The sequence below is a fragment of the Cladosporium halotolerans genome (assembly GCF_011745625.1).
Source record: "Cladosporium halotolerans strain TM138-S3 chromosome Unknown Sca14, whole genome shotgun sequence".
In the NCBI taxonomy this organism is placed as follows: Eukaryota; Fungi; Ascomycota; class Dothideomycetes; order Cladosporiales; family Cladosporiaceae; genus Cladosporium; species Cladosporium halotolerans.
The window spans coordinates 474233-489798 of NW_027191465.1; the positions used below are offsets into that span (position 1 = coordinate 474233).

Genomic DNA, 15566 nt, shown 5'->3' on the forward strand with positions numbered 1-15566 from the left:
AGCGACACTACCGTACTCTTAATTACCACTGCATAAATATCTTTTTTGGCTGATTGTCCGTTGACCGAGGGTGTCCGTTTCTGTAAAGAGGGGGTCTTTGAGCGATATCAGTCAAACATCGAGGAACCAGTTTTCCGAAGCACGTGGAGCCAAGACTGAGGACAAAGCATTCCCGTCTCCTCTCTGGTATATATCTTTCACGACCCTTGCACGCTCTTTAAAGGCAGTTCTTCGGCCAGGTCGCTCAGTCATCCTTCTCAAATTATGAGTATCGTCCTCCGCCCAGTCTACTACAACGATGACTGGCAGCGGTGGACCGCACCGCAAAGTCACTCACTCGAGGAAGTGCGCCACTTCCATCGCAGCCTGCCGAACTACAAGCCAACAGGCCTAGTCAAGCTCGACGATCTAGCACAAGAGATTGGAGTTCGCGCAATATACCTCAAAGATGAAGGGAGCAGATTTGATTTACCATCCTTCAAAATCCTTGGGGCGTCTTGGGGCACTTTCAGGGCCATTGCGTTTCAGCTCGATTTGCCGCTCGCCTCAGAGCTGAAAGATCTCAAACTTGCGGTCAAGGAGACGCAGATTACCCTTCATGCTGCGACTGATGGGAACCATGGTCGTGCAGTGGCACGCATGGGTCGCTGGCTCAACGTACCCGTCAAAATTCGTGTACCGTCAGGCATGCACGCATCAACTATCAAGCTCATAGAGTCTGAAGGTGCAAAAGTTATCGTCTCGAATGGAAGCTATGATGACGCCGTACTTGAAGCGCAGGCTGCTTCCCACGAACATGGTGGCCTTCTGATCCAAGATTTTGCGTTTGGAGATTACCAGGATATACCTCAAGTGAGTCAACGGTGTGCGAGACCGAAATCAGCGACTGACAAATCGTAGTGGATCGTCGACGGGTACAGTACCATGATGTCAGAGATAGAGGAGCAACTGGACGGTCAGCATGCCACACATGTGTTTGCCCCAGTAGGTGTTGGCTCTTTCGCTCAAGCGGTCACCTCCTTCTTCCGCCGTCAAGGTAGTAGCACTACTGTCATTGGCGTTGAGCCAGATGTCGCTGCGTGCTTGAGAGAAAGCCTCGAATGTGGCCGCTCAACTGCAATCAAGACCTCACCAACGATCATGGCCGGTCTGGAATGCGGTACAGTCTCTACCACTGCCTGGCCAGTATTGAGTCAAGGCCTCCAAGCAAGCATGACTGTCTCTGACTATGAAGCCCATCAGGCTTCAGGATATCTTGGAATGCAAGGCATATCTGCCGGCCCGTGTGGCGGAAGCACGGTCGCCGCACTTCGACGGCTTTCCTTGGAGGACAAAAAGCGACTCGGCATGACCGCGGAAAGCATAATCATCCTTCCATGTACAGAAGGTGCCAGAGAATATGATGTCCCCCAGGAGCCCTAATACAGACCACCTCTGCGAACTCGCCTGTGCGTTCACCGCCGGGCCAAAAAGATGACGGCAATGCCTCGTCCGCTCAGCTGAAGCATATAGGCATCAAGAAATCACTACATCGGACCAGCAAGAGACCAGTCAGAAGCTCTTAAAGTGATCCGTCGAACTTAAAAAGGCGGCGTGCTGACCCATGATGGCCATATCGACGCATTCACAATGATGGGCTGCGATGATGATCGCTTAAGTGGAAAAGTAAAGGACGGTATCCCGTCTGAGATTTCGCGGCCAAAAAGCGAATGAATACATACTGAAGAGAAATTGTCGGATACCGAATCAATTAGTGCCTCTCCATTACGCTCAACATCATTTCGAAGAACTTTACAAGTATAGAATAGGTCATAAAGAGACGATGGATTTCATGCCTGTACTCTCATCCAATGATTCTCTGCCAAACTTGGCCCACGAACCAGGGAGATCCGGCGTCCGACTCGCGGCGCTCGTGCATTGGCTCAAAGACACCATCAAAAGCAGGAAGCTCTATATTGCGGGCCTCATGCCAGAACACAACCTCGTTAATCGGCTTCCCAGCGTAGCTCATGAAGTCAACGTCCGTCACGCACCAGTCCTCGAACATTTTCGGCCTTGTCGGCTCATCAGGGCGATCTTTGACGATGAGGATCCTCCAGATTTCACCCTGTTTCGTTGTCTCGTTCTTATAAAGCAAGGTTGGGATTAACTGAGCGTGCCAATCAATTCCATTCCTGCCCACACCTGGATACAGGTAGCGTGGGATCACTGTGCGGAGCATGTCGGATCCGTTGGAGATGAAGTTCGAGATCATCAAGCCCTTCGAGAGCGTGCTCGTGATTGACAGCGTTGAGTTCAGGGAAGCATGCGTCGCCACAAACCTGCCCGTATAGTCCTCATTGATGTGTGTCCAGACCGCGGCTTCTGCTGCCCTCACGAGCGTTGTCAAGGTGGGTTCGATAAGCTTTTCGAGGACATCCACATTGCTACCCAAAAGGAACGTGAAACCCAAATTATACTCTGGCAGTAGAATGATCCGTGAATAATAACCAGGCAGTCCTCCCGATTTGGTGACGAAAGTCACAGGCCGTCTGACGTGCTCGAGGATATCGTCGCTTCGAGAGATCTCCCAAGGCATGCCATAGAAGTTGGTGACTCCCGTTCCCCAACTGACAGGCAGCAGCCAGTTGACTCCAGTAGCAATCGAGTTAAAATTACCCAAGATGAAGCGCAGAAATTTGCTCATGTCCGCGGTGGTTGAAAAAAGTCCGCCGGTAGGTCTCTGGACACCTTCCTCCCAGTCCCAGGCATTCTTGCCCTTAGGTAGGACGGCGTGCTCATCTGAGGGCTTCTCGAAGGAAGACATGGTCATGTTCAGCGGCTCCAGAATCGCTTGCTGTATGTATTCGCTGTAGCTAAGCCTAGTCACGTTTTCGAGCACAAGACCCAATATCTCGAAAGCATCATTTGAGTAGGTGGACTTCTGATTCGGAGCAAATACCGGAGCTTGATGGGTCAAAGCCTTCAACAGGTCAGTACGAGTGCAGGTCCCGTTGTTCTTGAGTCCGGGACATGGAAGTGGGAAGTCCGGTGGAGGTTGTGGCAGACCTATTTTGGTCGGGTCCTCGATGATATCAAGCGCCGAGCCAATCGCAAAGTCTCTGGGAATGCCCGACCTAGACGTGAAAGTTACTATATCGACCTTAGGAAGCAAAGGGTAGCTGCTGAAGCGGCGTACAATTGGCTTGCCAGCATCCTCAGGGTGATGTCTTTCCAAGGTATCAATCCGGAGCTCGGGCTTGCGAGTTCCGAGATGTAATTGTCCACGCTGTCATCGAGACTGACGTTGCCCGCCTCGTGTTGGTACAATAAGCCGAGGGTTGTGAAGACCTTTGTGATGGATGCCAGCCGATATTGACTGTTTGAGTCCACACGGGAGACACCAGGTCTTTCCACATCAGATTCTTGCGCGGTATGATGCTTAGACCACAAGGTCTCGTTCCCAGTAGTGATTTCAATGGAAAATGATGTTTCTGCAGGGAAGGTTCGAGCGATTTTCCAAATCGCCTTTTCCAGGCCCAGAAACACACCATTCGGTATCCATGGACCTGAATGCTTGATGATCGCGAGTCTATAAGCAAGCAGAACTGGATAACGCTTGGGGCAATGGCGGAGGCAGTACCTTATGCCACTTCGGAGTAGGGAATGCGGGAGAGGGTTCGAAGCATTCGGCGTTGGCGGCACCAAAGAACGTCAGAAGAGAGAGCAGCCCTGGAACAAACATGATGAAGGCTTGAGATGGCAGGGTCTTGTCACAGGTAACAAGAAGTGTTGATACTCCGGAGCAAAGAGCTCAGCCGTGTGCGGCTGACATGCCCCACTTTTCTCGTTCCTCTGGAGCTTATCGCAACAGGCATCCATCCTTGGACACATGAAAAATGATATCAACCTTCTATTACCGCTCGAAGTATGGGCGTCGCTCTACTTCGGTCTCTCTGCATATTTCGTCGCAGATACCAACGTGACCTGCCATGCGTCCGCACGTTGCTGATACCACCTAGACCGAATACAGAATGTCCAGCCGGAGACGCGCATCTCATGCGAGTTTCAACTGTATCACGCGGAAGTATGGCAATGTTAGCGTTCATGAGAGTGCGGGGACAAGGTTACATTATGGCGATAAGCCTTCCCGTTTGGACGTGCTTCGGCATGCTGTTTGGCGAGAGGCCGTCGTATTCGAGATAAGCTTCTGGCCGAGGTAGGGTTTCTGGAGGCAATGCTTTATATCACGTTCAAGGATCCCGGACATGTTACTGATCGCTCTGGTGAAGAGCAACACTCTAGAGATTGATATGCAGCTTGGATGAGTCCCATTGCCTGTATCACTACATGCTCTCACATCAACTCTCTCGGTGAAATCAACCACTATCCACACTATCAGAACAATCATGGACGAAGTCAAGCCTCAATTAACTCAAGATGACATTCAGCTGGCCACTTTGGGTCATGCGCAGTCCTTCGAACGACAATTCTCACGATGGTCGATGCTCGGTCTTGCGTTCGCCATCCTCAATTCTTGGACCGCTTTGGCAGCGTCACTCTCTCTTGCTCTGCCATCCGGAGGTCCTGTTGCGGTCATCTGGGGTCTGGCAACTGCAGGCATATGCAACTTATCTCTGGCTGCAAGCTTGGGCGAGTTCCTTTCAGCATATCCAACAGCGGGTGGTCAATACCATTGGGTTGCAGCCATCTCTCCAAATTCCCTGAAGCGAGGTCTATCGTGGATCACTGGATGGATCAACGTTTCCGGCTGGGTCGCCTTGGTAGCAACAAATTCTTCGCTGGCGAGCACGCTCATTATCAACATTATCTCACTGGAGGTGCCGACGTATGAGTACCAGAGGTGGCATCAATTTCTTATTTTCCTGGGCGTAACGATGCTCGCCTTCACCGTCAACGCATACATGCACACTCTGCTTCCACGCATAAACGGCGTTGCGTTGGCGTGGAGCATTGGTGGGTTTCTACTAATATCAATCACCGTACTTGCCACCGCCGCACCTAATTATGCAAGTCCCGAATATGTGTTTGGCACCTTCATGAATACCACCGGCTGGCCGGATGGCGTCGCATGGCTTTTGGGACTTCTCCAGGGAGGCCTCGGACTTACTGGCTTTGATGCTGTCGCTCACATGATCGAAGAGATCCCGAATGCCGCTGTTGAGGGACCCAAGATCATGGTATATTGTCAGCTCATAGGCATCTCCACTGGGTTCTTGTTCCTTGTTGTGGTCCTTTTCGTCTCCGGTGGCATGCAGAACGTCGACAACATTGTCTCCTCTTCCGTGGGTCCACTTCTGGCAATATTCTACAACGCCACAAAATCTAAAGCCGGTGCAGTATGCCTGCTTATGTTTCCTCTCGTATGCTTTTTGTTCGCTGGCATCGCGGTCATGACAACCTCATCGCGCATGACCTTCGCATTCGCGCGAGATGGCGGCCTTCCAGTGTCGCGCCTTTGGTGGAAAGTCCATCCGACTCTGGGAGTGCCAATGAATGCGCTCTATCTGAATGTGGTGGTTGTCGTAATCTTCGGATGCATCTATCTGGGCTCAACAATTGCTTTCAACGCCATCGTTGCGGCTTCTGTCGTCGCATTGGGGGTCAGCTACGGTATTCCAATCGCTATCAGTGTGGCTCAAATGCGACGCAAGCTCCCCGAGCGCAGCTTCAGGCTGCCGTCCTGGCTCGGGTGGACTGCCAACATCATAGGCCTGGTGTACACTGTGGTCACCACGGTGCTCTTCCTCTTCCCACCGCAGAAAGAAGTCACTGGCACGTCAATGAACTACTGCGTCGTCGCCTTCGGAGTTATCGTGACAATTTCTGCTATACAGTGGATGGTAGATGGGAGGAAGTCGTATCAAGGGCCTCGTGTTACCGTAAATGACGTGGAAGAGGTTTACGACCTCGGAGATGCAAAACATTGAGTTGGATGCTACCACCTTTAGATAGTAGTCATGCGGCATTGCTGAAGCACTCCTTCCAACCCTTCCGACTCCCGTCTCCTTTCGCCTTGCGTATGACCATAATCATTGCCATCAGAAGCATCGTCGCGCAGACACAAGTATAGAAAATCCACATTCGCCAGAAAGCTTCAGTATACGTCGTAAGCTCACTTTCAGTCCGCTCGATCGCATCAAGAGAGCTGCCTATCTTCGTTTCCAGTAAGACGGTGCCAACGACGATGCTCACGCTGGAAAAGAGATTGCGAGCAAACCCTTGTGCCGAGATCGCTGGAGTAAGGTGTTCAGCGCTGACAAAAGACTGCAACGCCAGCAATGGCGTCTGGAAGACTTGGCCCACACCAACTCCAAGAACGATCTGGAAGCAAATAATTTTCGCCCACTCGGTCCGTGTGCCGAAGTTCGTCAACAGCGAAGTTCCGAGCAACATCATGGCGCTGCCGGTCACCATGAAAAGCGTGAAGCTTCCGAGCCGTCTTACCAGCAACCCTGTGAGGAAAGTCGCCAGAGAGAGTGGAACGACAAGCGCGAGGAGCGCGAGGCCTGCTTTGAGAGGCGAGAACTGGAGGACGATCTGGTAGTACAGAGGGAGGAAGAAGTCGCACGCGATGAATGCGAAGCTGTGAAGGCAAGTGATCGCCATCGCTGCTGCGGGTCCGAGAGCGCAGAAAATGCGCATTGGTATCAACGGCTCTTTCGCAAACGAGGTTTCGTACCACACAAAAACCGCTAGAAGTGTTATTCCTGCAGCGAGAGGTGCCACTGCAGAGGCTGATTTCCAAGTGGTTTCGGAGCCAGCGCCAGTTTGCAGACCAAAGAGGAAGGCAACCGCACCTCCAATGATGAGTATCATTCCGGTCCAGTCTAGTTTCCGCAGGCTGTCGAACAGTATTGAGAGTGGCACATCGGCCATCAATGTGCAGGTCAAAACTGCCAGCGCAGATGCATTGATTGGTAGATTTATCCAGACTGATTTTCCTGTTAGCTCGTGAAACGGAACGTCCTTATGAGTATGTGACACCAGGACTTACAACACCATCTCCATCCTATAGTCTGCGTAAAGACGCCGCCGAGTACTGGCCCAAGCCCACTCGCTGCCGCAAATACCAGGCCCATGAGACCGTAATACTTTGCTCTCTCCGCCATCACAAACATCCTGCCGATAAGGATCGTTATCAGGACTTGGATTCCACCGCTACCGATGCCTAGAAGAGTGCGGCCACCTATTAGCAGAGCGGGTGTCGTCGAGAGGGCAGCAAGCAGACTGCCGCCGGCAAAGACGACATTCGCTGCTATGAGAGTCCACTTGACACCGAACAAATCGGACATCTTTGCCCATATAGGAGATGACGAAGTACTCGCGAGGGTGTAAGAGCTTCCGATCCATGCGTACTGAGAAGCGTTCGCGTTCAAGGTTCGTGTGATGGTCGGGAGTGCGGTCGCGATAATCGTCACATCTAAGGCAGTGGTGAACTGCGTCAGACACAGCGTAGCCATTGTTGCTCTCCTCCTCCAAGTTGACATCTTGATCCCAGCATTTTGAGAGTCGCCATTTGTTTCATTGTCCGCATTCTCTGCTGTGATGACCAAGCTCTCCAACTTCTCTGCGTCTGGGGAGGGCGAAACTGGCTGCTTTTCTGCCATGACGCAAGCAGATTGCGTGAGTCCGTTCCAAGAGGGTGACAGTGCTCGAGGTGTTGTATTAGAGAGGACTGCGGCTCACATATGATCATAGCAGGTGTAGAAACAATGTTGAGGTCCCTCTGCCCACATGTTCCGAGATCGCACACGATTCTCGGAAGTTGTGGGCGTGGCTTCTCACCACTTCTCAAGCGACTCACCGCCATCAGTGAATTGTCTTAGGTACACAATGCGGCGCCCTCATAATTTGGTTCTTCGCCGGAAGGCAGGTTCACGCTTGTGTGTAGGAAACATCTCTACAAGCACGAGTTATAATGCCGTTGTCTCCTCAAGAGTATCTCAAGCTGCTTTATGCTTTGCGACGGTTGTCACGCCACAAACATTCGTGTACGCGGTGATGGATTGTATGTTATTTTTCGATGAGTTGTAATGTGAAGTGGTCCTTCCTGAGAGACAAGCGAAAAGAAAATTGGTCGGTGGCCGGGTAACGTGGATTCGAGCTGGCTTCCGGTGGGGTGAGCATTCGGAACGTCAATCATCCCTGACATTATGTATCGCTCGTGCCTGGTGGCTGTAGTTCTGGGCTCACATCTTGGCTCACGATCAAACGTCTCGGACGTCCTCTCAAATTGTCGAGGAGACAGAAGAGAGAAAAGCCTAGCATCGCCTTACTTTACAACCGGCCGGTGACTGTTCATCAGATTTAAAGCTCTTTCTGAGAATCCATCTCAGTCTCGCGCTCAATCTTCTTGTTGGTCTCCTGTGATGCCTCGGCCTTCAGATCTGGAGTGTTCTTGATTCCATGTTCTAACCTCCACTCTGCAAGCTCTGGGAAATGGCCACCTCCGCCGGTTGGATCGCCACCAGGCACACAAAGACCTAAACGCCAGAAGTAGTCGCGATGCGCGATTAACACCTCCCAGAACCTGTAGCGATGAGATATATCCCACCTCATCATGCTTGCAAAGAGTTTGGGCACACTTTCTTTGAGCGCACCCCAAATACCCTTACTCTCCAGCATCGCTGTCTCCAGCTTTTCTGGGTAGCTCGGATCTTCTCCGGCAATTCCTCTCTTGTCAAACGCGCCTTTACAATGCTTGAGGTCATCGGCAGAGGGTGAAAGTGAGGGCTTGGTGATGTAGATCTCGCCGGCATGCATCCCAAAGCCCCACTCGGTCGGTGGCAGAAGAGGTATAGGGTCATTGATACGGGTGACTCGGCGCCAGCGAAAGGTATCTTGGTCGCGACTCGCGTCAGCGTCCGGATCTTCATTGAGACCGAACACTGAATCGATATGCTTATTTGTCGCAGCGTTCCCGATGCGAGGCTCTCCGAAGGTGGTGATCCAAGGCTGCCATTGTCGTGCGTTGAAGTCTAGAGCAGCAAATGCAGCGACTGCTGCACCGAGACTATGGCCGACAAGGTGGAGCTCGTACTCAGGATACTGCGCCACTTGCTTCGCGACAGCGTCAATGATATGGATCCGGGTGTTGTTCCAGACTCGAGAGAACCCAGCATGTACGGTGCAATCCGAACACCGTGGAACATGTTCGACATGGCTGTCTCTCCTGCCAACGACTGTCTGGCCAGTCGTTTGATCCTCTGATCCCGGAAAAGGCGTATATTCGTGGGGCGATAGGCGAAAATCAGCAACCATCCCCGCAAGGTTGATAGTCCCGCGAAAGGCGACAAGGATCCTATGTCTGCCGTGATCAAGCGCAAGGTAACCGCCGCTGTCGCTGTGCGTGCTCAAACCCGTTCGCCAGTCTTTGACGAGTTCTAGTTGCGGGAAGTCGCTACATCGGCTCCAACAATTGAATGGCTCCGAGACGCCGCCGGTGAACATCGATGTGCAATAGGATACATCGCACAGTCTCGCAAGCTCCTCTAGATCCGAGAACAGGGCCATAGAAACGCTCCTGTTACGGAGTGATGCGGATTCATCGTGGCCAGCGGCCCAGCCAAAAGCCAGACCCAATGCCGCAAGTGTGGCTCGAAGATGCATCACGCGAGGCCGGATGTGCTACATGATTACAAACGACATTCTATCATTACTACCAAAGAGATTGAAGTTTTGACTCGATGCACGATGATGCCACGATGATGAAGCAAGCAATCCTCATATTGACCCGATAGTTGGCACTAGGAGTTCGATTCACTGCAAAATCGAATAACATTTTCCACGTCGCCAATAGCCTCTGAAATTTTAGTCGATGGATCTCATATAAACTACTGGCTCTTGGCGCGCAATCAACCCAGACATCATAGCATTACTGGAGATTCTCGCAACGATAAGCACGTATCTTCTTTCTTAGTATGCGCTCGGCCTCGGGACGAACGCCTATACGCTAGAGTCATGGCCAGCCCACCTTTGGAAACTTGTAATGCGACCGTTTCCGCATGCAGCTCAGGTTTTCGTCGCGCTCGCTCGACTATACGCGTCAATGCAAGCGACTGCACTGAAGTTGAGGACTGCGTATATATTAGGAGGACGTAACGACAAGCGCATGACTTGTCAAAGATGCGCTAAATTGACAACGACATCTATGCCCAAATGATCTTTTACACTGGACCAGGCACAAATCCACCTATAGCCTTTCCCGTCGACTTCGCACCCTTCGTGCCCACTTGTTTGGTCTTCCCGCCATTTGCCTTGGTCGAAATATCCATGTTGTACTCGCTCGCGCTGTCACTTTGCTCCACCTCCGAGCCATCAGTCCCACTTTCACCCTTTCCACGCCGGTTCATCGACATCTTCGAGAACTTCTGTTTGAAGCCGTTCATTGCATCGTCCATCTTCTCCTTCTTCGGCTTTCTTTTCTGCTCAACCTGCTCTTCCATCTTCTTCGCCTCGCTCTCAGAGGTCAACCCTTCTTCCCGCGCGATACGCTCTTTCTCCGCTCGCTTTTTCTCCACCTGAGCGGTTTCCTTCTGCATCCGCTCAATCTCACGCTCAACAGCGTGGTGGTCAATGTCCTCGAACCCGCAAGCGGACATGATCTGGCCAGTCAAGTACCGGTACTGGAAGTGACTGCTGACGATCGAGCTGACGTCTACATTCTCGACGCCGTGGACGTGCTCAATCGGCCCCAAACCTGCTACTCCAGCGGTCATATTGTGCGTGCGAAAAAGGAAGGCAAGGAGGTGGTCGTTGGTCGAGTAGGCGTTGATGACTCGTCCCGAGACCACCGCTCGAATGCGGCGCCAGACTTTGGTGTCGCGAGAGTTTGCCGCGCCGGCTAACACGACGTTCTCGACGATACCAAAAGCTCTGCGCTTGGCTAATTCTTCCAGACACGAGACGATCACCCGGGCACCGATGGAGTAGCCGAGCAAGGTCACCGGCCGCTCGCCCTGGACTTTGTTACAGAGTGCGTCAGCCAGCACGCGACCGGCCTTGACGCTCTTCTGCAAGGCCAGGGTGAACGGGTTGTCGACCAGTCTCGCCGCTCTGGCGACACCGAGCGGCCAGAGAGCTGCGGATAGGGTCGCAAAGGTCGTCTGCGCAACGGCCTGGCTTTTGGCAAACCCCCAAGCGGCGCTCTGCGAATACGTCCCCATTGCGTGTCCCATTTCCAGGAGTGTGTCCAATTCCCAGCGCAGCGCATACGACTCGAAGCCTTCTTTGCCGATGAACTGCCAAGGCTTCACGACATCGGGACCTTCTGTGACCCAACCCGATACGCCTATCGCGACTCGCAAACGACGGCTAGCCGCGTCCTTCGTGAAGGTCGACTTTCGGACGGGTATGAATGCAAAGTCCGAAACCTCCTTGGCGTAGTTGCCTACCAACTCACCTGCCATCTTGCCTCCATACGCGCCGAAAAGAACACCAATGAGTGGAGCGCTGCCGGCCATAGCGCCGAGATAAGCGGTGACCGCAGTAGATCCTAGACCGATACCTGCCATTGCTGAACCCACGCCCGCCGCGAGGAGAGGCGCAGCTAATCCGCCTGTAACTCCGATGAGGGTGGCCCCGACGGCAGCGCCAGCGCCTATCATCCATCTGCGGGCGACTTTCTTGTCGCGGATCCGCTTCTTGGTTTCTTCGTCGGCGTCCATGCCGGAGTCGGCGGCGTGGGCTAGGCCTTGAGCGACCTTGCTCTCTTCTTTGACAAGGACATCCTTGGCAAGGCCGAGATGCGCCAACAGTTGTTTGAGGAAAACTCGGGATTCAGGCCAGTAGTGCTCCAGTCCCAGTAAAAGGAGAAGACAGCTGTGTAGGATGAGCATCCGATGTAGCTCTGGCAGGTCTTGCAGTGAATCGACGTTCCCTGGCCCGTTTTCTGAGGCTTGCTGCTCATCCATCTCAAGTCGTAGCTCATCAGTGATCCGGCCCAGTGCTTGCGTAGACCATGCATCAAAATGCCGTAGAGACTTCTCTCTCAGGTCAGAGAACTCCTCAGAATCGAGCTGCTTCTTCATGGCTGCTTGATTCTTCTCTCGCTGCTTGGCATCAGAGGCTTGCTTTTTCTCCTTCCTCTTGACGATCTGCTTCTGAGCCTTGTCCTGCTGCTTTTCAGCTTTCTGCCGCTGCTTCGTGATTTTCTGTGCTTCCTTTGACGACATGCCCGGCTCGCTGTCCCACGTATCGGACATCATTGGCTCATGAGATGCGTCCGCGCTTTCGGACACCGCAGCGTCGTCCAGGCGAACTTCGATCTCATCAATTTCTTCTGGGTCAGCGGCAGTAGGGACGCTGAAGAGAGCATCGATATCTTCTCTCATGCTACTCGCAATGTTCTGAATAGTGCCAATGAAAAGCTCCTCGTGGCCTTGACTAGCCAGCAGGGTGGCCAAAGATTCGTCATGCTGCTGCTGTTGCCGCTGCTCTTCACCGCCGTGCTTCGATCCAACCATGTTCAAACGCGATTTTCAGCCTACCTTGCCTTCCGTACGCCTACGATGCTGTAGCCCTTAAATTAAGAGAAGCGTTCAAGGTGATGTAATTTCCGACGGACTGTCGAAGCCCACCTGCATCCGAGGAGAAAGAACCCTGGCCAATGAAACATTGCGAAGCGGGGCAGGGACAGCGTTCACCGGACATTCGCCTTGATATGATGACCCCAAAGGCATGCTACAGGAATTGTTGCAAAGAGGGTGCAGCAAACACTTGGGCCAGAATACTCAGTTAGGGTGATACAAGATTCTTGTCTAAACAAAATGTTGCCGAGGCTGGCCGAAGGCGAACGGGAGATGCTAATGTGGGGAACAAAAAACAGGGTGCTCGATCAGACATGTGCTAGAAGTGACCGAGAGCAGCTTGCCCGTAGCGAGCCACCCAAGCAGTAAAATTAGATCCATCGGTGGACTGGTGTACTTGCACACGCGAAATCACGAGGGTGAGGGACACGGAGTACGACGAGGGAGACATATCTTTGTCTTCGAGGTAGGTGCTCATATGAAGCGGGGTCGAAAAAGGTGAGGCGTCCAGATGATGATAATGATACCTATACCTGAAATGATATCGCGGCCCTTGGCAAGCAATTTGAAGCTCCACCCTGTCTGTTGTCGATCCCCGCGAAGGAGTGGAGCAGCCATTCCGTCATCGAGCGTCCCGCCCAAGATCCAGACTTGTCTGCCATCTCTCCCTCCCCTGTCACAGCACTCACGTGTCGGTGAGCAAAGGGTCATAATGGCAACCGTGGATGTCGCCTCGCAGCTGTAGCTCTGCTCTCATGTTCGAAGCATTATTAATCAGCTGTGAAACTCAAAGTGGCGTCCATCGGCCAATGGCGCAAACGCCATTCAAGCTTGAAACCATGGAAAAGTTGGCTGCCGGGCGCGGAGCACCTAGGCTGCATGGTATCTGCACAAGGGACACTGCCACACAAATGACGATGATCGCTCTAGTACCTGCCGTAGCTCCTACCGCTCCTGATATTACATCTACTTTCTAAGCTTCTGTGACTTCGCCTCAGAACATTCTGTGCAAACACCTACCTAATCATTGTCAAACATGGCTTCGAACCTCGTGGAAAAGCTCACGGCTGAGGGAAAGGGCGAGCAGGCCGGTGAGCACTCACAATCCTATGGAACATGCATACGAGACAACAAATTTCGGTCAATCGATTCAAGCACACATGACTGACTAAATTTCAACAAGCCTTCTTGAACGAAATCGTCGCACAGCTATGGCCGAACATCAGCGTTGCCGGCAGCCAGATGACCAAGGACATTGTCGAGCCTATGTTCAAGTCGATGCTGCCGGGCCCGTTGTCTGGCCTTCACTTCACTAAGATCGACCTCGGGACTGTCCCCCTTCGCTTGAACAATGTGCGCACCGTGGAATCCACTACCGGTGGCATCAAACTTGACATGAACGTTGACTGGGACGGAGAGTGCGGTAATTATCTGCCTGGGATTCGGTGCCACAGAGCTCTTTCACTTACATCCTGACTAAGATATCCAGCTCGATGCTAGTATGATGCCGGCTCTGGTGAGTAGACCATTGCATGGCGCTAACGTGAGATCGGGCTGACCTTATTATTTTCCATTGCTAGGGAGTCAAGCATGTCAAGCTTCGCGGCAGGCTATCTGTTCTGCTCGGCCCATTGACCAACATCATTCCCCTGGTGAGTGAATGTTGTAACCTGAAACTATCTTGGTACACGTTTTCCTAATGTGATATATAGATCGGTGCCGCCCAAGTGTCCTTCGTAAATCCGCCCATGCTCGAGCTCGATTTCACAGGTGCCGCAAACGTTGCCGACTTCGATGCCATCGACGGGGCTGTGCGCGGCGTGATCCTCTCCATCATCAACAGCATGGCCACCCTGCCCAACCGCTACCTCGTGACTCTCGACGCGAAGAACGACTACTTCAAGACCTTCGTGCAGCCCCTCGGCGTCATCCGCATCACCGTCGAGAAGGCGTGGGACTTCGCGGAAGAAGAATCGCAAAACAAGGCCAAGAAGCTCTTCGCCAAACTGACCCGCGCCGCACCGGACTGCTACACCAAGGTCGAGGTCGGCGCGGAGCCCGAGTGGAAGACCACCACCAAGAACAACACCACCCACCCCTCGTGGGACGAGACGAGCGACTTCGTCGTCACCGACTTCGACCAGTGCATCAAGCTGCACCTGCTGGACGAAGACGTCAACGGCGACGACGAAGTCGGCATGGCCGTGACGACGGTCAAAGAAGTCCTGCTCGGCGGCGGCCGGCACGAGCTGGCGCTGACGCACAAGGGCGAGGAGACGGGTGGCAAAGTCTCGATCGCGTGCGAGTACTACAACCTGGCGGCCGACGGCGGCAAGAGCTTCTCGGCGGCCGCGCACCACGGCCCGGCGTGCATGTGCGGCGTCGCCAACATCCTCGTCGGCAACGCGTACGGCATCAAGGGCCAGCGCGAGCAGCTGACGCCCAGCGTCAAGGTCAGCTGGGGCCAGAAGCACACGTTCCAGACGGCGGTCAAGACGGATGCGCCGGGGACGGACATCAACAACCCGACGTTTGACCAGAACTTCAGGGTTCCGCTGCACGTTGATTCGGCGGGCAGTGGGCAGCCGTTCCGTCTTAGTCTCATGAATGGGGAGAAGGAGATTGGTGGAGTTGACGTGCCGTTCGACGAGGTCTTGAAGGCGCCAGACATGACTTTGGAGAAGAAGTTCGACGTTGGAGGAGGCACCACCGTCAGGGCGAGCTTCTCTCTGAGGGGACTGGTGCACCATGCAGAGCAGAAGCAGCAGACGCTGCCGCAGCGTTGAGACCATGTGAAATAGTGATTATAGCACAAAATGGACATGACAGATTCAGGCCTTTTCGTGATACTGGAAACCGTTGATTACGAACGTCAAGAAAATCAACTACATGAATTTACAGCATCATACACCATCCATTCCTCGCCTCGTCATCCGAGTCCATATCCCCAACATGGAGCGCTGAAGTCGCGCTCTTCCCTTGAATCGTCCGACGCGGAACACGTGATCATTCATCCGCCCCCGAGGTGCTTCCCAA

General features: G+C 53.1%; 7 protein-coding genes across 7 annotated transcripts; 3 read left to right on the forward strand and 4 right to left on the reverse strand.

Annotated features, from left to right (window-relative positions):
- Positions 1-2: 2 nt before the first annotated feature.
- Positions 3-1840, forward strand: WHR41_05318 (uncharacterized protein). Its single transcript, XM_069373923.1, has 2 exons — positions 3-852; positions 901-1840. The coding sequence occupies exons 1-2, from the start codon at positions 265-267 to the stop codon at positions 1420-1422; spliced, it is 1110 nt and encodes a 369-aa protein (XP_069229596.1). The 5' UTR covers positions 3-264; the 3' UTR covers positions 1423-1840.
- WHR41_05319 (uncharacterized protein) lies at positions 1661-3751 on the reverse strand. The gene is made up of 3 exons (XM_069373924.1): positions 3623-3751; positions 3179-3555; positions 1661-3116 (listed from the first exon to the last, which is right to left on the reverse strand). The coding sequence occupies exons 1-3, from the start codon at positions 3722-3724 to the stop codon at positions 1844-1846; spliced, it is 1752 nt and encodes a 583-aa protein (XP_069229595.1). The 5' UTR covers positions 3725-3751; the 3' UTR covers positions 1661-1843.
- A 637-nt stretch (positions 3752-4388) lies between these two features.
- Positions 4389-5930, forward strand: WHR41_05320 (uncharacterized protein; the record flags this gene model as incomplete). The annotated part of the gene is made up of 1 exon (XM_069373925.1): positions 4389-5930. One exon carries the CDS (start codon positions 4389-4391, stop codon positions 5928-5930), a length of 1542 nt encoding a protein of 513 aa, XP_069229692.1.
- Positions 5863-7740, reverse strand: WHR41_05321 (uncharacterized protein). The gene is made up of 2 exons (XM_069373926.1): positions 6998-7740; positions 5863-6935 (listed from the first exon to the last, which is right to left on the reverse strand). Exons 1-2 carry the CDS (start codon positions 7608-7610, stop codon positions 5959-5961), a joined length of 1590 nt encoding a protein of 529 aa, XP_069229693.1. The 5' UTR covers positions 7611-7740; the 3' UTR covers positions 5863-5958.
- A 570-nt stretch (positions 7741-8310) lies between these two features.
- On the reverse strand, positions 8311-9164 carry WHR41_05322 (uncharacterized protein; the record flags this gene model as incomplete). Its single annotated transcript, XM_069373927.1, has 2 exons — positions 8311-9059; positions 9119-9164. The coding sequence occupies 2 exons, from the start codon at positions 9162-9164 to the stop codon at positions 8311-8313; spliced, it is 795 nt and encodes a 264-aa protein (XP_069229694.1).
- A 1005-nt stretch (positions 9165-10169) lies between these two features.
- On the reverse strand, positions 10170-12467 carry WHR41_05323 (uncharacterized protein; the record flags this gene model as incomplete). Its single annotated transcript, XM_069373928.1, has 1 exon — positions 10170-12467. The coding sequence occupies one exon, from the start codon at positions 12465-12467 to the stop codon at positions 10170-10172; it is 2298 nt and encodes a 765-aa protein (XP_069229695.1).
- Positions 12468-13309: 842 nt separating this feature from the next.
- Positions 13310-15369, forward strand: WHR41_05324 (uncharacterized protein). The gene is made up of 5 exons (XM_069373929.1): positions 13310-13621; positions 13714-13953; positions 14012-14046; positions 14111-14182; positions 14243-15369. Exons 1-5 carry the CDS (start codon positions 13567-13569, stop codon positions 15314-15316), a joined length of 1476 nt encoding a protein of 491 aa, XP_069229688.1. The 5' UTR covers positions 13310-13566; the 3' UTR covers positions 15317-15369.
- The last annotated feature ends 197 nt before the right edge of the window (positions 15370-15566 follow it).

What these genes read in the sequence shown, in the direction of transcription:
- WHR41_05318 (XM_069373923.1), top strand. Translation starts at nt 265, where the DNA reads ATGAGTATCGTCCTCCGCCCAGTCTACTACAACGATGACTGGCAGCGG. An exon ending in ATTACCAGGATATACCTCAA is followed by an intron (nt 853 to 900) that starts GTGAGTCAACGG and finishes GACAAATCGTAG; the next exon opens with TGGATCGTCGACGGGTACAG.
- WHR41_05321 (XM_069373926.1), bottom strand. Translation starts at nt 7,610, where the DNA reads ATGGCAGAAAAGCAGCCAGTTTCGCCCTCCCCAGACGCAGAGAAGTTG. An exon ending in TATAGGATGGAGATGGTGTT is followed by an intron (nt 6,936 to 6,997) that starts GTAAGTCCTGGT and finishes CAGGAAAATCAG; the next exon opens with TCTGGATAAATCTACCAATC.
- WHR41_05324 (XM_069373929.1), top strand. Translation starts at nt 13,567, where the DNA reads ATGGCTTCGAACCTCGTGGAAAAGCTCACGGCTGAGGGAAAGGGCGAG. An exon ending in TGACTGGGACGGAGAGTGCG is followed by an intron (nt 13,954 to 14,011) that starts GTAATTATCTGC and finishes ATCCTGACTAAG; the next exon opens with ATATCCAGCTCGATGCTAGT. An exon ending in TGACCAACATCATTCCCCTG is followed by an intron (nt 14,183 to 14,242) that starts GTGAGTGAATGT and finishes TGTGATATATAG; the next exon opens with ATCGGTGCCGCCCAAGTGTC.
- WHR41_05319 (XM_069373924.1), bottom strand. Translation starts at nt 3,724, where the DNA reads ATGTTTGTTCCAGGGCTGCTCTCTCTTCTGACGTTCTTTGGTGCCGCC. An exon ending in CTACTCCGAAGTGGCATAAG is followed by an intron (nt 3,556 to 3,622) that starts GTACTGCCTCCG and finishes GCGATCATCAAG; the next exon opens with CATTCAGGTCCATGGATACC. An exon ending in AGGATGCTGGCAAGCCAATT is followed by an intron (nt 3,117 to 3,178) that starts GTACGCCGCTTC and finishes TTTCACGTCTAG; the next exon opens with GTCGGGCATTCCCAGAGACT.